Here is a 25,032-nt window from a genome sequence, read left to right as displayed (position 1 = left end):
AAAAAATCAAAACTACATTCAGAAATTCAATGCCTCATTCAGCTGTAAAATTCCATGATCATCCAAGTCCAAAAGAATATCTGTAATGGGGCTGAAGAAGTGGCTTAGTGGTTAAGGCACTTGCCTGAAAAGTCAAAGGACCCAGGTTCAATTCCCCAGACCCACATTAGCCAGATGCACAAGGGGGAGCACGAGTCTAGAGTTCGTTTGCAGTGGCTGGAGGCCCTGGTGTGCCCATTCTCTCTCTCCGTCTTTCTCTCTTCCCTCTCTCTCTCTCTCTCTCTCTCTCTCTCTGCTTGCAAATAAATAAAAATTTTAAAAAAGTAAGGGCTGGAGTGATGGCTTAGTAGTTAAGGGGCTCGCCTAAGAAGCCTGAGGACTCAGGCTTGATTCCCCAATACCTACATAAGCCAGATGTACACGGGAGCACATGTGTCTGGATTTCGTTTGCTGTGGCTGGAAGCCCTGGTGCACTCATTCTCTTTCTCTCTTTCTATCTGCCTCTTTCTCTATCTCTAATAAATATAATATTTTTAAAACAGAAAGAAAAGTAAAGAAGTGTTTATATTAGTGTTTTTAAATATTTTTTATTCTGGTTTTTCAAGGTAGGGTTTCACTCTAGCCCAGGCTGACCTGGAATTCACTATGGAGTCCCAGGGTGGCCTCAAACTCACAGTGATCCTCCTACCTCTCTGCCTCCCAAGTGCTGGGATTAAAGGTATGCGCTATCAAACCTAGCTTAAAAAAAAAATATGTATTTATTTGCAAGCAGAGAGAAATGAGAGAAAGAGAGAGCATGAATATGAATATGGACACACCAGGGCCTCCAGCCACTGCAAATGAGCTCCAGATTCATGCACCGCTCTGCGCATGTGATTTTACATGGGTCCTGGGGAGTCAAACCTGGTTCCTAAGGTTCTGCAGGCAAGTGCCTTAACCACTGAACCATCTCTCCAGCCTTGTATTAGTGATATTTTTCAAAATACTTTTCAAGTCAGGTATGGTGATGCATGCCTTTAATCCCTTGGGAGGCATCCCTTTAAGCACTTGGGAGGCAGAGGTAAGAGGATCGCCATGAGTTCAGGGCCACCCTGAGACTATATAGTGAATTTCAGGTCAGCCTTAGCTAGAGTAAGACCCTACCTCAAAAAAAAAAAAAATTATTATTCATTTATTTTTTGGCTTTTCGAGGTAGGGTGTCACTCTAGCCCACCTGGAATTCACTCTGTTGTCTCAGGGAGGCCTTAAACTCACATTGATCCTCCTACCTCTGCCTCCCGAGTGCTGGGATTAAAGGCATGTGCCACCACGCCTGGCTTTACTTTTGGCTTTTCTTGAGGTAGGGTCTCATGTGGCCCTGGCTGGCCTAAAATTCACCATGCAGCTGAGTAAGGGTGGCTTTGAACCCATGATCCTTCTGTCCTACCTCCCATGTGCTGGGATTACAACAAGCATGTGCCACCACGCCCAGCCTGGGTGTTTTTCTCAGTAGGGCCTCACTCTCACTATGGCCCAGGTTGATCTGGAACTCCTGATTCTATAGCTCCAGGCTGGTCTTGATCTCACAGTGGTCCTCCTACCTCAGCCTCCCAAGTGCTAGGACTAAGGCATGGATCGCCACCCCCAACTCTAATTTCCTTTTTTGAGACAAGGCCTCGTTCAGTAGCTCATGTTGACCTCGAACTCAAAGTGATCCACTTCAGTTTCCTGAGCACTGGGATTAAAGACGGGAGCCAACGGACCCCAGCAGACCCGACCGCTAATCTTTCACGCTCGTTGATAGAGACGCCTGAGGCACAGTCCTGCTGCGCTGTCCTCTGGGGAGGGCGGGGCTCAAAGATCACGCAAATGCAAGGCGGGCATGAGGACCCACATCCCATGTAAAAAGCCAGGCATGGGGCCTGGAGGGATGGCTTACTGGTTAAGGCATTTGCCTGCAAAGCCAAAGGACCCAGGTTTGATTCCCCAGGACCCACATAAGCCAGATGCACAAGGGGGCACATGCATCTGGAGATTGTTTGCAGTGGCTGGAGGCCCTGGGACGCCCATTCTCTCTCTCCTTCTCTCTCCCTGTCTGACTCTGTCTTTCTCAAATAAATAAGTAAAAATAAAATATACATATAAAAAAAGAAAGCCAGGCATGCTGATGGGAGGAGGGCTGCAGAGACAGGAGGATCACCGGGATGCCAGGTTCAAAGAAAGACTTTGTCTCAGAGAACTGAGATGGAAGGATGATAGCGGAAGACACCCAATGACGTCCTTGGTCCTTCATGTATATGCCCATGGTATATACACACACACGCATGCACACACGTGCACGCCACATAACCCACACACCCGGGCAGAAGCTAGGCCAGTGAGGCTGTGCATACACGCACAGTGGATGGCAGCTGAAAGCCCAGCACAGCATGACACGCCAGCAACCACGGCCCCTCGGAAGGCGGCTGCATTACCTCCCAGCTGTCCGGCTCCAGGAATTCTTTTTTCTCTGTAGCTTTCAAAAATTCTTCCAGAGTCACCAACCGGTCTTTGTTAGAATCAACCTGATTAAAGGAAAAGATAAGGGCAAGGTAAAATCAGTCTTTCTCGGTGTTCAGATACTAGCACCTGCCCTCACGTAAATGCTGCCTTGCCAGCACACAGCAGTGAGAAGGTGGGCGGCACAGGACTGCCACAGAAACGGAGGGGAAAACACAGCGCTCCTCTCCACACAGAATCGGAAAACACGTGTATTTCTCTTTTGCACAATTCAAACTGAAGATACAAGATATCTACATGTCTAATATCCCAAAGATCAACGCACTTGAATCAGCCAGTCTGACTGGCTAGGCTACTATTGCTTCCCTCATCAGAATAAACACAAGCCTTCTAGAGCCAAGTGCTGAGACAAGAGAGGTTCCCACTCCAGAATGGCTGCTCGTTGCCGGCTGCTGGCCCACAGCACAGGACACAAAGCAGCTGATGGGAGGAAAGGGAAAGCTTGGCGATGGCAGGGAGAGCGTGGCGTGGGCAGAAGCTGGATGTCACCTCTCCAAGCAGGTGGAAACAGCAGCAGGACAGTGAGCAAGGGCTGGCAAGGGGAGCTGGTGGTATTGACCCCTAAGTCCATCCCAGAAACATACCTTGAGGCCAGCCTGAAACTACATAGTGAACTCCAGGTCAGCCTGGGCTAGAGTGAGACCCTACCTTGAAAAACCAAAAAAAAAGGAAGGGAAGGAGGGAAGAAAGGAGGGAAGGCAGGAGGAAAGAAAGAAGGAAGGAAGGAAGGAAGGAAGGGAGGGAAGGAAGGAGGGAAGGAAGGAAGGAAGGAAGGAAGGAAGGGAGGGAGGGAGGGAGGGAGGGAGGGAGGGAGGGAGGGAGGGAGGGAAGGAAGGAAGGAAGGAAGGAGGGAAGGAAGGAGGGAGGGGAGAAAGAAGGAAGGAGGGAAGGAAGGAAGGAAGGAAGGAAGGAAGGAAGGAAGGAAGGAAGGAAGGAAGGAAGGAAGCAACCAAGCAAGCAAGCAAAGCAAGCGAGCGAGCACGGGCCACTGTAGCCAGGTGTGGTGGCGCACACTGTAATGCAGCGCTGGGACGCAGCGAAAGAAGACCACTGCACGTTCCGGGCTGAAGAGGAGGCACAGGAGAAGGGGGAAAGACTGAAGGAGAAGGAAAGAGGAGGAGAGAGAAAAGGAAGAGGGAGAAGGAGGTGGCGGCAGTGACCAGTGTAAGTCACAGGACGCAGGGTCCCAGGGCAAGGTGAGAGTGGGTGAAATCATGTCATGATGTTACGGAGACAGCCTGACAAGCAAGTGAAGTATCCTGAGCAAGACAGCACTATGACCCGAACTATGCTTCTAAGACAGCAGTCTGTGTACTGTGTGGGGACATGACAAGAGTGGGGTCAGGAGCAGAACCGGACACCAGGGAGGAGACTGACTTGGATCTGCAAGTAGTGCAGGAGTGGGTTAGTCAGACTGCGGATCGCCAAAGGATCGATCACAAAGGACTTATACTCCCAGAAGCACGGGTCGTTTTAGGAAAACTCCAGCGCAAGGGGTGAGGTACCTCCCATTGAGCCGGTGGTCAGAGAGGCCACTGAAGGTCCTAAAACAATCAGGCCACTGCCAATAGTTTCCCCCAGAACCCAGTGCTGAGGCCCTATTGCTAAAGACATCATATGCCTCAGCTGCAGGTCACTGAGGAATCAAACTGGAAGAGCTAGAAGCTCCTTCCCTGCTGGTTAGCTGCCACAGGCCTGTAAGGTGCTATGCAGGCTGCTGGGGAAAGTCATCGCGTCTTGCCATCAGCAGCTATGTGAGCTTCATAACTGACCCCCGGGCAAGATGTGCCCTTGTGCAACAGTGGCATGTCTACCAGGCCGCTGCTCTCCGTGTGCATCCAAAGCCACCTCCACAGGAGGGAGTCCACACTGGTACTTAAGTACCAAGATACAAATATTGTTGGTCATAAGCCTTGAAGGTTTTGAAACTTGGAGGCTGTGACAGTTTATGTTGACCGTTAACCTGACAAGATCTGGAATCACCTGTGAGGGATTACCTTGATAGGTTAATTGAGATGGGAAGATCTACCCAAACTATAGAAGGCACCATTCCCTGGACCAGGTCCCCGACTACAGACAGCTGGCAGAGACAAGCACTTACCACTCTTTGTCCCTCACTGTGCACTGAACAAAACCAGATACACATAGCCTAAAGGTTAAACGTACAATCCTGTAAATAATTGGGTACATGAAACAAAGACTCATGGTATGGGATATCCCACTTGTGGCTTTTTTTTTTTTTTTTTTTTTTTTCAGTTTTCAAGGTAGGGTCTCACTCCAGCCCAGGCTGACCTGACACTCACTCTGTAGTCCCAGGCTGGCCTTGAACTCACAGTGATCCTCCTACCTCTACCTCCCAAGTGCTGGGATTAAAGTTGTGCCCCACCATGCCGGGCCATTTCTGGCATCTTATTGGTGCTCCAAAAGTGTAAGATTCTGGGGGCTGGAGAGATGGTTTAGCAGTTAAGGCACTTGCCTTAGGACCCAGGTTTGATTCCCCAATATCCATGTAAGTCAGATTTACAAAGAGACACATGCATCTGTAGTTCATTTGCAGTGGCTAGACACTCTGACACACTCATTCTTATCTTTCTGTCTTCTCTATCTCTTTCTCTCTCTCTCAAGTAAATAAATAAAATACATAATTTTTAATTTTTAGCCAGGCGTTGTGGTGCATACCTTTAATCCCAACACTCGGGAGGCAGAGGTAGGAGGACGCCTTGAACATGGGTCTTTAGGCTTTGCAGGCAAGTGCCTTAACCGCTAAGCCATCCCTCCAGCTCTGGTTGAATATTTTGTCCCGGCAACAAGAAAGTAACTGATAAAGATGGTTAACCTCTGGTTGTCAATTTGACAGGATTTAGGATCATCAATTCTAAATTCTGAGTATGTCTTTGAAGGATTTTCTAGATTCGTGGGAGTGAGGTAGAAAGACCCACTCCAACTGTGGGCGGCACTGCTGTGAGCTGGGGTCCTGGATGAAGCGACAGGAGACGAGCGAGCCGGGCAGTGGCAGTCACCACGCTCTGCCTCCTCGCTGGGGACAGACGTGACCAGCAGCTCGAGCCCCTGCTCCCATCCTTCCCTGCCACCATGGACTGTGCCCTTGACTGCAGCCTAACAGCGCCTTGCTCCCTTGCAGCTTGTCCAGAACATGGTCAGAGCAGCGAGGAAGAAACTAAGACCCCGTGCTTATTTTCCATGTCATGGTAAGATTTACTGCAGGAACTCAAGTGGCGCTGGGCTTCTGGAACGCACCTCATTCATGACGTGTTCCCTCATTCTGAGCCTTTCTTCTTCCATCTCTACCATGTCATCCTCTTCATTTTTGGGGTCATACACTTTCTCCAGCTAAATGGAAAATGTGAACACCAAGGTGAAATAGGGGAGAAGAGAAGGAGGCAGAACAAGAGCACTGAGCACCCAGCACCTGCACTCACCTCTTTAGTAAACAGGGCTTCCAATTCCTGTTCGTCCAGGAACCCATCATTGTTGACATCTAAAGTTTAACAGTTACAGATGAAACAGCAGATTTAGTCTTAGAAAATAAAGAACTAAAACACAATCACACACAAACGGTTTGCAAAGGCCACGGGGACAGAGCAAGAGACGGCTGCAGGGCAGGGTCCAGTCAGGAAGCTTCAGGTCAACCCAAGTGACAGTTCTACATGGGAGTAACTCATGATCCTTTTTAGAAAAAATAAGAACTTAGCTATTTCTTTCTGAAAGATAAAACAATATGCAATGAAAGTAAAAGTAAATTTTTTGAGACAGAGTTTTACTATGTTGTCCTGGCTAAACTAGTGCTCACTATGTAGCCAGGGCAAGCCTCAAATTTGAAAGCAATCTTCCTGCCTCAGCTTCCCAAGTATTAGGATTAAGGGTGTGTACGACCATACCCATCTTAGAAATTCTAACTCTACAGTATAAGGCTCGGTAGATACAACCTAACTAGCCACAGAACTCCCTCAGTTTAAAGAGAACCTTGGAGGAAGTCACACGAGGACTCAGTCACAGAAGCAGCTAGCAAGCATAGCTCCGATGTAAAATACAGAGAGCCGCAACAGCGCCCGGGGCCCCACCCTGGAGAATACGGCTGTGCACGGCCGTGCAGAGGACTCCACAGCAAACTGCAGCACTGACCGGGCAAGAGTGAAGCAAATGCAACTTTCCCAAACAGCAGACATAAATATCAATATGTGTATCAAGTCTGTTACCATGTAATCTGAAAAATGTCTTGGGGTCAAAGTCATTAGGATCCAATCCATCAGTCTCTTCCCATACCTCTTTTAGTTGATCTTTGCTTCCCTGTGAACCAATTTTAAGAAATTGCTCAAAACAAAATATAATCTACGTACATGAACTCAAAACAAAATGCTTGAGGAACTTTTCAGAGTTAAGACTCAAGATTTAAGTACTAAAATCTTATGATAAAGTTCTGCTCTCTGGTTCAAAGTATTATCTTAATCTAAAAACGGGTTTCATAAAGCCATACTCCTTACAGGATGATTAACTTTGGGATGGTTTTCATGCTTTTTCTTCATTTCTTCAAATTTAGATTCTTCTTCTTTTCTTTTTTCCTCATTCAGTGTTTTTAAATATTCTCTCCTTTCATGCTCCTTCATCATTTCATATTTTTTAAATTCTTCATGTCGAGTCTTGTCATAATTTTCCAGATCACTTGTTGCCTGGAACGCAATGACACACTTAAGTTTAACAGAGAAATGAGTTTGTGGATGGGTGTGGTGGTGCACGCCTTTAATCTCAGCACTCAGAAGGCAGAGTAGGAGGGTCACTGTGAGTTCAAGGCCAGCTTGGGACGACACAGTGAATTCCAGGACAGCCTGGGCTAGAGCGAGACCCTACCTCAAAAAACCAAAACCAAACAAAAAAAAAATTTAAAGAAAAACAAAAAGAGGGCTGGGAGATAGCTCAGCATTGCTTGTTTACAAAGCCTGCTAGCCAGGGTTCAATTCCCTAGCCACCCATGTAAAGCCAGATGAAAAGTGGTATTTGAGTTTATAGTGGCAAGTTACCTTGATGCACACACACACATACACAAATTAAAATAGTTAGGGCAGGCTAGAGAGATGCCTTAATGGTTAAGGTGCCTGCCTGCAAAGCCTAAGGACCCATGTTCAGTTCTCCAGATCCCATGTTAGCCAGACCCACAAAGGTGAGGCAAGCACAAGGTCATACTGCCCACTAGGTGGCATAAGCCTCTGGAGTTTGACTTCAGTGGCTGAGGCCCTGGTATACCAATTTTCTCTCTCCATCTCTTTTAGCCTCTCTAAATAAAATAAAATATTTAGGACTGGAAAGATGGCTTAGCAGTTAAGGCACTTGCCTGCAAAGCCTAAGGACCCAGGTTCAATTCCCTAGGATGTAAGCCAGATGAATAAGGTTGTGCATGCATATAGACTTTGTTTGCAGTGGCTAGAGGCCTTGCCCATTCTCTCTTCCTCTCTAATAAATAAATATAAATAAAATATTTTTTAACCAAAAAAAAAAAAAGAAAAAGAAAGAGTGGCTTAACTTAGCCACTGCAAATGAACTCCAGATAAATGTGCCACCTTGTGCATCAGGCTTTACATGAATACTGGGAAATTGAACCTTGGTCCTTTGGCTTTACCAGCAAATACCTTAACTGCTAAGCCATCTCTCTAGCCCTTTTTTTTTTTTTACTGAGACAGGCTCTTCTATAGCCCAGGCTGACCTTGAACTTCAGATTTTCCTGTCTCTACCTCACAAGTGCTGGGATCAGAAACATTCATCTACACCCAGTTTTATGCAATGCTGGAGATCAGCTTTCACTAAACATGCACAATGTTCTAGGTTCAATCCCTAGTACCACAAACACAAAATAACAATAATAAAGTTTCGGGCTGTAGAGATGGATTAGCCATTGAGGTGTTTGCCTGCAAAGCCAAAGGACCTAGGTTCAATTTCCCAGAATCCATGTAATCCAGAGGCAGGAGGTGGTACACACATGTGGAGTCCATTTGCAACAGGTGGAGGCCATGGCATGCTTGTTCTCTCTCTCTACCTGCCTCTTTCCCTATCAAATAAATAAATAATAATATATTAACAAAAAAAAGTTTAAAAGGAATGTTCCAGATTCTAAGACACAGAGACACATAGGGACAAAGGCCACATAGTGATGAAGTGACAGACTTGGTTCATGCTGCTAGGAGCCAAGAAATACCAGGAAACACTCACTGCACACTGGAGGTCCTTTCTCTCTCTCTCTCTCTCTCTCAAATAAGTAGTTTTTAAAAAAATAAATCTAGGAGCCGGGCATAGTGACACACGCCTTTAATCCTAGCACTCAGGAAGTAGAGGTAGGAGGATCACTGTAGATTCAAGGCCACCCTGAGACTACAATGAATTCCAGGTCAACGTGAGCTAGAGCAAGACTCTATCTTGAAAAACCATGGGCGGGGGGGGGGGGGAACCCTCATAGTGAGTACCTCTAAATACTCTCAGTAGGCTAAATAAACACTATAAATAGCATTCCTGTAATTGTCTAGTTCAGGCCAGATTTCAATTTTCACAGCTTCTGGAATCATAAATTAGGAGGTAAACCTGTATTCTGTATTAATATATAATAAATAATAAATATGTAACATCTGTACTATAAAGGTTAAGTGACTGCCTGGAAGACACATACTCTGGAGGGTATAATAAATAATATTTCCAGCTGTGTGTAGTGGCTCACACCTGTACCACCACCACGCAGGAGGCCAAGATAAGAGGATTGCCACCGTGAGTTCAAGACCAGTGAGTGAGTTACAAGTCAGACTCGGCTAGAGTTCCATTTCCACTTCACCAAGTTTACTTTACAATTACAAAAGCACCATAAAACCACTTTGGGGAATGCTGCTCACCGCTTTGATAAGCATATCTAAGTCTGTGGATTCAAACTTGTCAGGATTCTGATGATTCAGGTGATCAAACTGCTTTAGGAGAGCCTGGTGGTCTATGCCCACATCTGAAACAGAACGAGAAAACAGAATGATTAATGTCTAGAAATGAGAAACATCGACATAAGTATTAGATAAGAAAAGCAGGGCTGGAGAGATGGCTAACTGGGTAAAGACGCTTGCTTGCAAAGCCTCCCAGCCCAGATTTGATTCCCAAGTACCCATGTAAAGCCAGACTTACTTTTTTTCTCTCCCTCGGAAAAAACAAAAACAGAAAAGAAAGAAAAGAAAAACCATCTCGGAGCTGGGGACGTAGTTTCATTGGTACAGTGTCTGGCATACAGAGCTCTGAGTTCAAACCACAGCACCACAAATCCCAGCAGAATTTGGGAGACAGAGGCAGGAAGATCAGAAGTTCAAGGTCATTCTTGGCTACATATAGTTTGAATCTAACCTGGGCTATGTGAAATGCTGTTTAAAGGAAAACAAAAAGTTTGCCAAACACTGAGATCTGGCTTCAGGGATGGAATTCCCTTGCACCTCTGACTCCCTCCAGTGTGTGGCATGAGTCAGTCCACCCCTGACGCTATCCTCAGTGTCCCAACCAGGAGCACGTGGTGCTCACTTTCTGAGACTGCTCACCAGCAGGAAGCTTCGTGCTCCACGTAGCGTTTCTCCAAGCATGACGCACTGACCAGCAGCGCATGCTTAAAGTGTAAATCACTCATGCTAGAACCAGAATCCCAGAGATCCAGTAATCTGCTGGTGTGTGTGCTGAGACCAGGGTGATCTGTGTGTGGTGGTTTGAATGCATGGCCCCATAGATACAGGCATTTAAAAAAAAAAAATGTTTTATTTATCTGTTTTTTGTAAGCAGAGAGAGACAGAAGAGACAGACAGACAGAATAGGTGCACCAGAGCCTCCAGCTGCTGCAAATGAACTCTCGATTCATGCGCCATTTGTGCATCTGGCTTTACATGGGTACTTTTTTACATGGGAATCGAACCTGGGTTGTTAGGCTGTGCAGGTAACTACCTTAACCACTGAACTATCTCTCCACCACCCCCATTTAAAAAAATTTTTTTTTACTGTATTTATTTGCAAGCAGAGAGAGAGCAGACAGAAAGAAAGAATGGGGACACAGGCACTTCTGATTAAGATGAAACTTCCTAAGTCTGCAGAAGGCTGAGTCCTGCTAGCGGCCTGTCACGGGGTGGATCTTGAATCCAGCTCCACTGGGGACGCAGGTGGACCTCTGGCTGTTTGCATTTGCTGGCCAGTGGCGTCTGTATGCTGTGCACCTTTGCAAGTATGCCAGCTTGTTCCGTCATTGATGATGTTCCCCTGAATTCTGTGGGCCTGGAATATACCTTTTCCTCCCGTCAGCTGCTTCCGGTCCAATGTTTGTTCCAGCAACAAAAAGTAATTACAGGGCTGGAGAGATGGCTTAGCGGTTAAGCGCTTGCCTGTGAAGCCTAAGGACCCCGGTTCGAGGCTTGGTTCCCCAGGTCCCACGTTAGCCAGATGCACAAGGGGGCGCACGCGTCTGGAGTTCATTTGCAGAGGCTGGAAGCCCTGGCGCACCCATTCTCTCTCTCTCCCTCTACCTGTCTTTCTCTCTGTGTCTATCGCTCTCAAATAAATAAATAAAAATTTTAAAAAAAAAGAAGTAATTACAATACCATGTAACCCAAGATGGCCTAGAACTTGCAGCAATCATCCTGCCTCAGACTTCTGCAGTCTAGGATAAGGACAACTATTCCAGAAAGTAATAAGAACTAGATCAAAACATATTATGATGGGCTGCAGAGTTGGCTCAGTGGTTAAGGCTCTTGCCTGCAAAGCCCTGAAGGACCCATGTTTGATTCCCCAGTAGCCACATAAGCCAGATGCATCTGGAGTTCATTTGCAGTGGCTAGAGGCCCGGGAGTGCCCATTCTCTTTCTCTCTCTCTCTCTCTCTCTCAAATTAATTAATTAATTAAAAGTTAAAAATATTTTAAAAGGCCGGGCATGGTGGCACACACCTTTAATCCCAGTACTCAGGAGGCAGGAGGCAGAGGTAGGAAGATCATCATGACTTTGAAGCCACCCTGAGACTACATAGTGAATTCCAGATCAGCCTGGACTAGAGTGAGGCCCTACCTCAAAAAACAAAACAAAAACAAACAAAACATTATATATATAAGCCAGGTGTGCTGGCACACACCTTTAATCCCAGGACTTGGGGGGCAGAGGCAGGAGGATCACCATGAGTTCGAGGCCACCCTGAGATTACACAGTGAATTCCAGGTCAGCCTGAGTTAGAGTGAGGCCCTACCTAGAAAAGCCAAAAAAAAAAATTATGTATATATATGAAAATTAACTGGGGCTGGAGAAATAGCTTAGAGGTTAAGGCGCTTGCCTGTGAAGCCAAAGAACCCAGGTTCAATTTCCCAGGACCCATGTAAGCCAGATGCACAAGGTGGTGCATATGTCTGGAGTTTGTTTGCAGTGACTACAGACCCTGGGAAACCCATTCTCTCTCCGCCCCTCCCTCCCTCCCTCTCTCCCTCCCTCTCTCTCTCCCTCTCTCTCTCTCTAATAAATAAGTAAATAAATGAATAAATAAAATATTTTTTAAAAGAAAGAAAATTAACAATAAAAAGTTTGAAAAAACTATTCCGCCAAAATTAAATGTGCTGGTATTTATAATAATCAACTTCCCAAATAGCCCACCTATGGGGTATATCACGAAAACACAAGAGTCAGCCTGGCGGGTCTCACACTGTCTGTCCCTGCTGACTCATGAGAAAAGCTATTCCACAACAATAGAGAAAATAACTTAGGTTGTCACAGCTTCTCTCATGACTTCATTTCCTGTCTTCATTAGCATATTTATTCTAATGCAGCATCAAAGGTATGGAACTAACTGCACACATGCTCAGCCTTTTTTCCACCTGGCTAGCCAGATGTACCAACACCATCTAAAAATCTACACAATCATGAGCTACCACCTGTATTTTAAACTAAATTCCCTCTGTATCTAACTGTACTTCTAGAATTTCTATTCTGTTCCACTTGTTTATTTTATTTTGTTATTTTATTTTATCTTAGAGAGAGAGGGAATGACTGTGCCAGGGCCTCCAGCCACGGGAAATGATCTCCAGATGCTGGCTTACATGGGTACTGGGAAATCAAACTTGGGTCTTTAGGCTTTAACGGCTAAGCCATTTCACCAGCCCTCCATTGGTCCATTGGTCTTTCTACTTACATTCCAAAAGCATACAGTTTTAATGGCAAAGCTTAAGAACATATCTTAATACTTAATATTAAAAATTAGTAAGTAATCCTTCTTCATTATTCTTATCCAGACACACTCATCTTTTCTTGCTTCTTTCTCTTTTTTTCATAATAACTTTAAAAGTAATTTAGCTAGTACAAAAAAAAAGTTTACGTTTTAATTTGGGTCATATTAAATTAATAAATTAACAAGCAGGGTCCTGTACAATGTAGCCCACGGAGCCCCTTGCACTCTAACAGCATATTCCCCACCCCAGCTTTCTGTAGTTTTCCTTGCCCTCTAATAAAATTTCTTGCTGCTTTGATGAAAAAAACGAAAAAAAAAAAAAAAACCTAGGATGCCAACAGAGGTAACACAAGCCTTTAAATCCCAGAATTTGGAAAGCTGAAGTCAGAGAATTGTCATTAGTTCAAAGCCAAACTGGGCTACTGAGTGAGTTCCAAATTAACTAGGAAGAACTACACATTTATAATGTTCAATCTCTCGCTCTCTCGTTTTTTAATTTTTTTTAAGATTTATTTTTATTTATTTATTTATCAGAGACAGAGAGAGAGAGAGAGAGAGAATGGGCACGCCAGGGCCTCTAGGCATTGCAAACGAACTCCAGATGCATGTGCCACATTGTGCATCTCATTTATATGGGACCTGGAGAATAGAACCTGGATCCTTAGGCTTTGCAGGCAAATGCCTTAATCGCTAAGCCATCTCTCCAGCCCTCTCTTGTATTTTCAAAGTAGTATCTCGCTATAGCCCAGGATGACCTGAAATTCACTATGTAGTCTTAGGCTGGCCTCGAACTCATGACAATCCTCCTATCTCTGCTTCCTGACTGCTGAGATTAAAAGCATGAGCCACCACGCTGTATCCAATTTTTTTTTAATTTTACTTATTTATTTCCAAGGAGAAAGAGAGAGAAGAGAAAAAAAAAAAAAAAACAGGTGTGCCAGGACCTGTAGCTACTGCAAACAAACTCCAGATGCATATACCAGTTTGTGCATCTGGCTTTATACATGGGTACGGGGAAATCAAACCCGGGTAGTTAGGTTTTGCAGGAAGCACCCTAACCACTGAACCATCTCTACATTCCTCTTTTTTTTTGAGACACAAAAACATTACTTATTATGATTACTTATTTTTTGGTTTTTCGAGGTAGGGTCTCACTCTAGCCCAGGCTGACCTGGAATTCACTCTGGAGTCTCAGGTTGGCCTCGAACTCATGGCAATCCTCCCACCCCTGCCTCCCAAGTGCTGGGATTAAAGGCGTGCGCCACCACACCCAGGTAATTTATTTTTAAAATTTGTTTTTACTTACTTATCTGGGAGAGAAAAAGTATTAGCACACCAGAACCTCCTGCCACTGCAAATGAACTCTAGACACAGATCACTTTGTGCATCTAGTTTTACATGGGGATTGGGGAATTGAACATAAACTGACAGACTTTGCAAGCAAATGCCTTTATGCAATGAGCAATCTCCCTAGCCCTAATTAATTTATTTCTTTTTGGTTTTTTGAGGTCACTGGGGAATTGAACCCGAATCTTTAGCCTTTGCAGGCAAGCATCTTAACTGCTGAGACATCTTTCCAGCCTCTCCCCATTTTGATTTTTAAATGATGCAGTCACATTAAGTATTCAAAAAATTAAGCTAAACCAGGCGTGGTGGTGCACACCTTTAATCCCAGCACTCAGGAGGCAGAGGTAGGAAGATCGCCGAGAGTTTAAGGCCACCCTGAGACTACAGAGTGAATTCCAGGTCAGCCTGAGACCCTACCTCGAAAAAAAAAAAAAAAAATTAAGATATATTTTAAGAGTTAAGAGAAGCCAAGCCAACACATAAAATTTTGGGGGGAAAAAACCACAAAAACAAAAGCATGCTCATTTAATACCAACTGACCTCAGCAACCAAATCTTGAAACTTTCCTCCCCTGCGTTCAGCACCCACCTTGAAGGGAATCCAGCTTAGCTTTGATCAGCATTCTTAATCTTCCTACTTCTTGTCTTTTCAGTTCATCAAGCTTTGTCCTCACATGGTGACTCACCAAGTCCAGCTCTTTGCTTAGCCTCCCACTCTGTTAACAAAATTCAGAAATTAGTTTGACCTATTACCTTCCATTTTTAGACTAGATATGACACTAAAATAGTATCATACTAAGTTACTGATAGTTTGACTGAGATAAATTTGACATTGTAAAACATATTTCTCTGGCTGTGGTGGCACATGTGTTTAATCTCAACATTCACGAGGCACAGGTAGGAGGACTGCTGTGAGTTCAAGGCCAGCCTGGACTACAGAGTGAGTTCCAGGTTAGCTTGGGCTACCTCACAGATGTTCCCCTCATGCCAAAAAAAAAAAAAAATGTAGGCTGGAAAGATGGCTCAGCAATTAAGGTGCTGCTTACAATGCCTAAAGACCCCAGTTCGATTCCCCAGTACCTACATAAATGCTACATGCACAAAGTGGTGCATGCGCCTGGAGTTTGTTTGCAGCAGCTAGAGGCCCTGGGGGGCCCATTCTGTGAGTCTCTCTCCTCTATCTCTGTCTCCTTGCAAATAAATAAAGAAAATACTTTTCAGGGGCTGGAGAAATAGCTTAGTGGTTAAGTGCTTGCCTGTGAAGTCTAATGACCCCAGTTTGAGGCTCGATTCCCCAGCACCCACGTAAGCCAGATGCACAGGCGGCACACGCATCTGGAGTTCGTTTGCAGTGCTGGAGGCCCTGGCGCGCCCATTCTCTCTATCTATCTGCCTCTTTCTCTGTTGCTTCTAAATAAGTAAAAATAAACAAAAAGATGTTTTAAAATATTTTTTAAAGTATTTCTGGGGGCTGGACAGATAGCTTACCAGTTAAGGCACTTGCTTGAAAAACCTAAGGGCCTGCATTTGACTCTCCAGATCCCACATAAAGCAGATACAGAAAAGTGAGGCAAGCACAAGGTCGCACGTGCCCACTAGGTAGCACAAGCATCTGGAGTTCAATTGCACTGGATGAGGCCCTGGTGCTCCCCCCCCTCCCTCCCTCCCTCTCTCTCTCTCTCTCTCTCTCTCTCTCTCTCCCCCCCTCCCTCCCTCCCTCCCTTTCTCTCTCTCTCTCTCTCTCAAAAAAAAAAAAATTTTTTTTTTAAATACTAGGGACTAGAGGGATGGCTTAGCCGTTAAAGGAAATTTGCTTGCAAAACAAAAGGACCCAGGTTTGATTCCCCAGGACCCACATTAGTCAGATGCAAAGGTAGCACATGCATCTAGAGTTTGTTGGCAGTGGCTGGAGGCCTGGCGTGCCCATTCTCTCTCCCCCACACCCCCTTCTGCCATATAAATAAATAAAAATAAAATACTAGCCTGGCGTGGTGGCACATGCCTTTAATCCCAGAACTCAGAAGGTAGAGATAGGAGGATTGCCATGAGTGAGATCACTCTGAGACTACATAGTGAATTCCAAGTCAGCCTGGGCTAGAGCAAGACCCTACCTTGAAAAGAAAAAATACTTTAAAGTATTTCTGGGGCTGGGGCATGGCTCAGAGGTAAAAGGCACTTACTTGCAAAGGTTGCTGGCCTGGGTCCACTTCCACAGCACCATGTAAAGCCAGATACAGAGTGGCACATACATCTGGTATTCATTTAAAGAGGCAAAAGAACCTGGTACACCCATACATACATGTAAATAAATAAATAATGTCTTTAAAAGCATTGCTTTCAATGGGCTAGAGAGATGGCTCAGTGGTTAAGGTGCTTGCCTGCAATGCCCAATGACTTGGGTTCAATTCCCCAGTACCCACATAAAGCCAGATGCACAAAGTGGTACACGCATCTGGAGTTCATTTGCAGTGACTAGAGGCCCTGACACACCCATTCTCATTGTCTCTTTCTCTGCAAATAATAAATAAAATATTCTTTTTTAAAGTATTTCTTTGCCAGGCATGGTGGTGCACGCCTTTAATCCCAGTACTCAGTAGGCAGAGACAGGAGGATCACCATGAGTTCAAGGCCACCATGAGACTACATAGTGAATTCCAGGTCACCCTGAGCTAGAATCAGACCCTACTTCAAAAAGAAAAAAAAAAGTAGTTCTTTCAAGAGATTCACTTCAGCTGGGCATAGGAAGCATGCCTGGGGATGAAGTTTAGGAGGATGAGTTCAGGGTCATCCTAACTACATAGTGAGTTCAAGGTCAAAAAAAACAACAAAAAAAAAAAGAATGAGTTCTAGGTCAGCCTGGGCTAGAGTGAAGCCATGTCTCTATAAAAAAAGTTTAAAAATAGGTTTTTGTTTTTTGGGGTTTGGGTTTTTTGTTTTGTTTTGTTTTGTTTTTTGTTTGTTTTTGTTTTTCGAGGTAGGGTTTTACTCTAGCTAAAGCTGACCTGGAATTCATTATGAAGTTTCAGGGTAGCCTTGAACTCACGGCAATCCTCCTACCTCTGCCTCCCGAGTGCTGGGATTAAAGGTGTGCGCCACCACCCCTGGCTCCAGACTCACTTTTTAATATAAAAGGACTATAACATTTTCACATACTTTTGTCTAAATTTTGGTAATCTGTGCCTTTCCAGAACTGTGCCCATTTCATGAGTTTCTAAATGGTCAGACTGGAATATCATTGCTTACATTCTCCTGTGTATTCCTTTTATATTTCTTATTGTAACTTTGACTATATTTTATTTCTGATATTGTTTTTGCCTTTTTTCTTGACCCATCTATTTCGACATTTATCTATTTATCCCCTATGTGTTAAATCGCCTTCAGATTATTCATAACTCAACACAAGTATCACACAGAAACTCCGTACATAGTTGTTACTGTCATCTAGGGGACAAGGACAAGAAAAATGTCTGTACGCAGGCAGCACAGATGCGTTTTTTTGAGGCAGGGTCTCACTCTAAGCCATGCTGACCTGGAACTTACTCTATTGTCCCAGACTGGCTTAGATCTCACAACGATCCTCCTACCTCTGCATCTCCAGTTCTGGAATTAAAGGCGTGCACTACCACGTCTGGCTTCAGATTTTTTTTTTTTTTTAGCATTTTTATCCAAAGTTCATTAGATCCCCAGGTGTGTGACTCACAAACTATAACCATATGTACATACAATGGTTCTATGCATATACTGTGCATAAAATTAATTTATAAAAAGCAATGAAATCCTAACACTACAACACAGTGGAACCCTAATAACATTACACTAATAAGAAGCCAGACACAAAAACTACCTATCATATGATTCCAGTTACAAAAAGGTCCCAGTGAATGTATAACTGTCTAAAGAGAGAAGAAATTATAAGTAATTGCTTAAGAGACCCAGGGTTTTTGTGGAGGACAATAAAAGGCTTCCAAAATTACATTATAGAATAATTGTTTGACTGTGAATAAATTAAGAACATTGAAATATATGTTTCAAGAGGATGAAACTTATATGAATTATATCTTGACAATTTCTTTTTTTATTTTTTTGAGGTAAGGTCTCACTAGCCCAGGCTGACCTAGAATTCACTATGAAGTCTCAGGGTGGCCTTGATCTCATGGCGATCCTCCTACCTCTGCCTCCTGAATGCTAGGATCAAGGGCATGTGCCGCCACACCCTGTTTAAACAAAATTATTTAAATACATTTTATTTTTTGAAGATTAGTTTATTTATTAGAGACAAAGAGAGATGGGGAGAAAGAGAAAGAGAGAATGGGCATGTCAGGGCCTTCAGTCACTGCAAATAAACTCCAGACACATGTGCCACCTTGTGCATCTGGCTTACATGGGCACTAGGGAATCAAACCTGAGTCCTTAGGCTTCACAGGCCTTAATCACTAAGCCATTTCTCCAGAACCCCATGAAATATTTTAAACTGGATTTTGTTTGGTTTTGTTTTGTATTGTTTTTGTTTTTTGAGGTAGAGTCTCGCTCTAGCCCAGGCTGATCTGTAATTCACTATGTAGTCTCAGGGTGGCCTTGAACTCATGGCGATCCTCCTACCTCTGCCTCCCAAGTGCTGGGATTAAAGGCGTACGCCACCATATCTGGCAAAATTGGAATTTCATTTTGAGGTAGGGTCTTGCTTTAGCCCAGGCTGACCTAAAATTCACTATGTAGTCTCAGGGTGGCCTCTAACTCATAGCAATCCTCTTACCTCTGCCTCCCAAGTAGTAGGATGACAGACAGTGTCTGGCAAACTGGAATTTTTTAAAGTCTATGATGAAGCCAAGTGACTGGGGAGGGAGCCGGGTGGCAGAGTGCTGGGCTCAGCCCTTAGCATCACATAAGTCAGGCATGGAAGCACACCCCTATCATCCCAGAGCTTGGTAGGTGGAGGAAGGCTAAAGAATTGAGTTCAAAGTCATCCTTGGATGGCTGGAGAGATGGCTTAGTGGTTAAGGAGCCTGTCTGCAAAGCCTAAAAAACCATGTTCAACTCTCCAGATCCCATGTAAGCCAGACGCACAAAGATGAGGCAAGTACAAGACTGTAGATGCCCACTAGGTGGCGCAAGCATCTGAAGTTCAACTGCAGGCCATGGCATACCAATTCTCTCTCCCTCTCTCTAAAAATAATGATTTTTAAAAAGTGAAAGAACAGTCATCCTTGGATAGACAGTGATTTCTAGGCTAGCCAGGGCTACCTGAGACCATATCAAAAAACAATAACTGATTCATTTCCCTTCAATAAAGGCTTTTTTTTTTTTTTTTTTTTTTGAGGTAGGGTCTCACTCTAGCCTAGGCTGACCTGGAACTCACTATGTAGTATGTAGTCTCAGGTGGCCTTGAACTCATGGCAATCTTCCTACCTCGACTGGGATTAAAGGTGTGCACCATCACGCCCAGCTGAGGCTTTTTTCTTTCTTCCTTTCTTTCTCTATTTATTTCCAACACAAAGAGACAGAGAGAAAGAGAGAGAGAGAATGGGCACACCAGGGCCTGTAACTGCTGCAAACAAACTCCAGATACACACACCACTTTATGCATCCAGCTTTACATGGGTTCTGGGGAATTGAACCCTGGTCACCCTGAGGTCATTAGCCTTTGCAGGCAAAGCCTAAACCCACTAAGCCAGCTCTCCAGCTTATAATGAAAGGCTTTAAAAGAGTCATTCATGCCACGTCTCTGCATGTGTCATATGCACATGTGTGCCAATGTGCATGCTCTGTGTGCACCACACGGAGACCAGAGGAAGATGTCAGGTGTCCTCCTCTGCTGCTCTTCGGCCTTACTTCTTATTCCCCTAAGAGAAAGTCTCTCTGAGTTCTGGAGCACCCAGGTTTTCAGCCTCCTGCGGTGCTTGGGCTGGCATGCACAGCCATTCCCAGGTTTTTATGTAGGTGCACAGCACGCACTCTTACCTGCTAAACCATCCCCCAAGCACTCCTGTTAAATTGTAATAGCGTCCTTTCCTTTTTTTTCCCCCTTTCTTTTGAGCCAGCATCTCACTATCTCACTACGTAACCAAGGCTGACCAGCCCTCCTGCCTCAACTTCCCAAGTACTGGGATTACAGGCATGAGCCACCAAGCCCAGTTGAAAGTTCCTTTCCTTATCAGGAACTGTTTGAGACTGGGAAGATGGCTTAGTGGGTAAGGCAAATGCCTGCAAAGCCAAAGGATCTAGGCTTGATTCTCCAGTGCCCACACAAAGCCAGCGGCACAAGGTGGTGCCATTCATCCAGTCTTTCTGGATAGGACTGCCCCACAGTCTCCTCTTTATTCTCCAGTGGTAAGCTCAATGACTTGCATACTCACGTGTCCGTTAAGTGACAGTCACTGAATTCATTTACCTTTATTTCCTCTATGTCTGCTTTCTGGAGCTTTTCTCTGAAATGTTTGTCTGTTTCCAGAACATCAATGACCTCCTTGAGGTATTCATCATAATAAAGTCCAGTGTCCTTCAAATTAAGAAACAAATAGGGTTAGTTCAGATAGTTTATCCTGGTCTGACTATAAAGACCTGAATCTTGAAAAACAACTTCTAGTAAAATGACATGATACAGAATCTGCTTCGTTTCAATAGTCAATAGGGAGTTTTGAATCAGGAGTCACATCATGTTTAATTATAAAATAAAGATAAATTTGCTATATGGTTTAGAAAATGAAGATTTGGGGTTAGAGATATAGGTCAGTGGAAGGTACAGTGCTTGCCTGGCATGCTCAAGGCTCTGGGTTCAATCTCCAGCACTTCCAAAACAAAAAATCTTGACCAATAATATTAATGGGGGGGGCTGGAGAGGCGGCTTAGCGGTTAAGCACTTGCCTGTGAAGCCTAAGGACCCAGGTTCGAGGCTCAATTCCCCAGGACCCACATTAGCCAGATGCACAAGGGGGCGCACGCATTTGGAGTTCATTTACTGGGGTTGGAGGCCCTGGCGTGCCCATTCTCTCTCTCTCTCTGTCTCTTTCTCTCTGTCTGTTGCTCTCAAATAAATAAAAATAAACAAAAAATTTTTTTTAAATAATAATAATATTAATTGGAGCCAGGTGTGGAGCACGCCTTTAATCCCAGCACTTGGGAGGCAGAGGTAGGAGGATTGCCGTGAGTTCAAGGCCACCCTGAGACTATATAGTGAATTCCAGGTCAGCCTGAGCTAGAGCAAGACCCTACTTCAAAAAAAAATTAAAATTAAATAAAAAATAATATTAATTGGTTTCTCCCCACTGTCAGTTATCTCTCCTTTGAAAACAGCAAAATATCTTGTCTTGGCTAGTTAGCACTACACTGGAAATGAGTTGTGATTAGTTCTTCTACTGCTAATTACATTAAATTGACCTTGGTCAGTTTTAAAAATCACACAAGTCAGCTGGGCATGGGAGTACACGCCTTTAATCCCAGCAAGCAGCAGGCAGAGGTAGGAGGATCGCTGTGAGTGTGAAGCCACTCTGAGACCACACAATGAGTTCCACGTCACCCGGGGCTACAGTGAGACCCTACCTTGAAAAAAAAAAAATCACATAAGTCTTGTCCAATACTATTTTAGAAATAGTTCCTAAATGTCCATTTTTTTTGAACAATCAATATTAGCTTTTTTTTTTTTTTTCAAGGTAGGGTCCTGCTGTAGCCCAGGCTGACCTGGAATTCACTATGGAGTCTCAGGGTGGCCTCAAACTCATGGCGATCCTCCTACCTTTGCCTCCCAAAGGCTGGGTGGGATTAAAGGAGTGCGCCACCATGCCCGGCAGCAATATTTTAATGGTAATCCTTCCATCCTTAATCTAGTTATAAATTCACTTTGTTTAATTTCCTTTAGCTTCAATTCTCCTCCGCTGGTTATAATCACAATACACTTCACTTACTGACAGTTGTAAGTCATCTGTGGCACTTACTGGTGGCTCAATCTTTGCACTTTCCACAGGCTGGGTTTGCACCTTGGTCTTATCCACGTCTATAGGCACAGCTTCAAGAGCAGTAAGCACACACAAAGCCAGGAGAGAACAGCACTGTGGTGGGATGGTCCTCCACCTCATCTGAAATAAAGGAAGCATTATAGCCAAGTCCTGAAAACATGTATAAAGCTAGAAACGTACATTGTCAATGTCATGTTAATAACATATTCAATCCCAAGTGGTTTAATACAAAAAAAATCTCAAAAAGGGGTAAAGATAGATTACAGCTCACCAAAATTGATGCTTAAAATAAATCACCAAAGAAAATCATCAGGGGATAGCTGACACATACCTGTATTCCTAGCACTCAGGAGGCTGACGCAGAAGGATTGTAAATTCCAGGCTAACCTGGGCTACAAGACAAGCCCTGTCTCTAAACAAACAATAGCTGTCATTGTGGCACACATCTGTAATCCCAGCACTCGGGGGGAGTGGGGGCTGGCACTGTGGCACACATCCGTAATCCCAGCACTCAGGGCCTGAAGCAGGAAGACTGCCACAAGTCTGAGGCCAACACTGGGGTAAATCATGAACTCAAGGCTAGCCTAGCCTGGGTGACATAATGAACCTCTCTCAATGTGATAACCTACACATATAATACCAGCACTTGGGATGAGGATTTCTATAAGCCTGAGGCCAGCCTGGGCTATGCAGCTGAATACGAGGAAAGAAGGCAGAGGCAGAAAGACTACGATGAGATCAAGGCCAGCCTGGACTACAGAGTAAGGTCAATCCGGGTACAGAGTGAGATCTAGTTACAATAAAACAACAAAAGAAAAAAGAAGAAGACAACACTACAAAGGGGGAGAGAGGGGTCACGTGGAGGGAGAAGGGGTAACTAACTGAGAGTGATGGGGGAGGGAGGGGTCACGAGGAGGGAGAAGGGGTAACTAACTGAGAGTGATGGGGGAGGGAGGGGTCACGAGGAGGGAGAAGGGGTAACTAACTGAGAGTGATGGGGGAGGGAGGGGTCACGAGGAGGGAGAAGGGGTAACTAACTGAGAATGATGGGGGAGGGAGGGGTCACGAGGAGGGAGAACGGGTAACTGACTGAGAGTGATGGGGGAGGGAGGGGTCACGAGGAGGGAGAAGGGGTAACTAACTGAGAGTGATGGGGGAGGGAGGGGTCACGTGGAGGGAGAAGGGGTAACTGACTGAGAGTGATGGGGGAGGGAGGGGTCACGTGGAGGGAGAAGGGGTAACTAACTGAGAATGATGGGGGAGGGAGGGGTCACGAGGAGGGAGAAGGGGTAACTGACTGAGAGTGATGGGGGAGGGAGGGGTCACGAGGAGGGAGAAGGGGTAACTAACTGAGAGTGATGGGGGAGGGAGGGGTCACGAGGAGGGAGAAGGGGTAACTAACTGAGAGTGATGGGGGAGGGAGGGGTCACGAGGAGGGAGAAGGGGTAACTAACTGAGAGTGATGGGGGAGGGAGGGGTCACGTGGAGGGAGAAGGGGTAACTGACTGAGAGTGATGGGGGAGGGAGGGGTCACATGGAGGGAGAAGGGGTAACTAACTGAGAGTGATGGGGGAGGGAGGGGTCACGTGGAGGGAGAAGGGGTAACTGACTGAGAGTGATGGGGGAGGGAGGGGTCACGTGGAGGGAGAAGGGGTAACTAACTGAGAGTGATGGGGGAGGGAGGGGTCACGTGGAGGGAGAAGGGGTAACTAACTGAGAGTGATGGGGGAGGGAGGGGTCACGTGGAGGGAGAAGGGGTAACTGACTGAGAATGATGGGGGAGGGAGGGGTCACGAGGAGGGAGAAGGGGTAACTAACTGAGAGTGATGGGGGAGGGAGGGGTCACGAGGAGGGAGAAGGGGTAACTAACTGAGAGTGATGGGGGAGGGAGGGGTCACGTGGAGGGAGAAGGGGTAACTAACTGAGAATGATGGGGGAGGGAGGGGTCACGTGGAGGGAGAAGGGGTAACTGACTGAGAATGATGGGGGAGGGAGGGGTCACGAGGAGGGAGAAGGGGTAACTAACTGAGAGTGATGGGGGAGGGAGGGGTCACGAGGAGGGAGAAGGGGTAACTGACTGAGAATGATGGGGGAGGGAGGGGTCACGAGGAGGGAGAAGGGGTAACTAACTGAGAATGATGGGGGAGGGAGGGGTCACGAGGAGGGAGAAGGGGTAACTAACTGAGAATGATGGGGGAGGGAGGGGTCACGAGGAGGGAGAAGGGGTAACTAACTGAGAATGATGGGGGAGGGAGGGGTCACGTGGAGGGAGAAGGGGTAACTAACTGAGAGTGATGGGGGAGGGAGGGGTCACGTGGAGGGAGAAGGGGTAACTAACTGAGAGTGATGGGGGAGGGAGGGGTCACGTGGAGGGAGAAGGGGTAACTAACTGAGAATGATGGGGGAGGGAGGGGTCACGTGGAGGGAGAAGGGGTAACTGACTGAGAGTGATGGGGGAGGGAGGGGTCACGTGGAGGGAGAAGGGGTAACTGACTGAGAATGATGGGGGAGGGAGGGGTCACGTGGAGGGAGAAGGGGTAACTAACTGAGAGTGATGGGGGAGGGAGGGGTCACGTGGAGGGAGAAGGGGTAACTGACTGAGAATGATGGGGGAGGGAGGGGTCACGTGGAGGGAGAAGGGGTAACTAACTGAGAGTGATGGGGGAGGGAGGGGTCACGTGGAGGGAGAAGGGGTAACTGACTGAGAGTGATGGGGGAGGGAGGGGTCACGTGGAGGGAGAAGGGGTAACTAACTGAGAGTGATGGGGGAGGGAGGGGTCACGTGGAGGGAGAAGGGGTAACTAACTGAGAGTGATGGGGGAGGGAGGGGTCACGTGGAGGGAGAAGGGGTAACTAACTGAGAGTGATGGGGGAGGGAGGGGTCACGTGGAGGGAGAAGGGGTAACTAACTGAGAATGATGGGGGAGGGAGGGGTCACGAGGAGGGAGAAGGGGTAACTGACTGAGAGTGATGGGGGAGGGAGGGGT

General features: G+C 45.7%; 1 protein-coding gene across 1 annotated transcript in view; it reads right to left on the bottom strand.

The window, feature by feature from the left end:
* Nucb2 (nucleobindin 2) overlaps window positions 1-25,032 on the bottom strand; it is a 51,097-nt gene that overhangs the window by 5,663 nt on the left and 20,402 nt on the right. The window contains exons 3-11 of the mRNA XM_045146353.1: window positions 22,025-22,165; window positions 20,485-20,592; window positions 14,686-14,812; window positions 9,426-9,529; window positions 7,041-7,226; window positions 6,756-6,846; window positions 5,979-6,037; window positions 5,797-5,889; window positions 2,454-2,543 (exon numbers count right to left, since the gene is read on the bottom strand). Coding sequence (XP_045002288.1) covers window positions 2,454-2,543; window positions 5,797-5,889; window positions 5,979-6,037; window positions 6,756-6,846; window positions 7,041-7,226; window positions 9,426-9,529; window positions 14,686-14,812; window positions 20,485-20,592; window positions 22,025-22,165 — 999 coding nt within the window. The remainder of the gene's footprint in view (window positions 1-2,453; window positions 2,544-5,796; window positions 5,890-5,978; window positions 6,038-6,755; window positions 6,847-7,040; window positions 7,227-9,425; window positions 9,530-14,685; window positions 14,813-20,484; window positions 20,593-22,024; window positions 22,166-25,032) is intronic.

The sequence above is a fragment of the Jaculus jaculus genome, chromosome 3, assembly GCF_020740685.1.
Source record: "Jaculus jaculus isolate mJacJac1 chromosome 3, mJacJac1.mat.Y.cur, whole genome shotgun sequence".
In the NCBI taxonomy this organism is placed as follows: Eukaryota; Metazoa; Chordata; class Mammalia; order Rodentia; family Dipodidae; genus Jaculus; species Jaculus jaculus.
The sequence above is the reverse complement of the archived record's forward strand: the minus strand, read 5'-3'. Positions and strand labels throughout refer to the sequence as shown.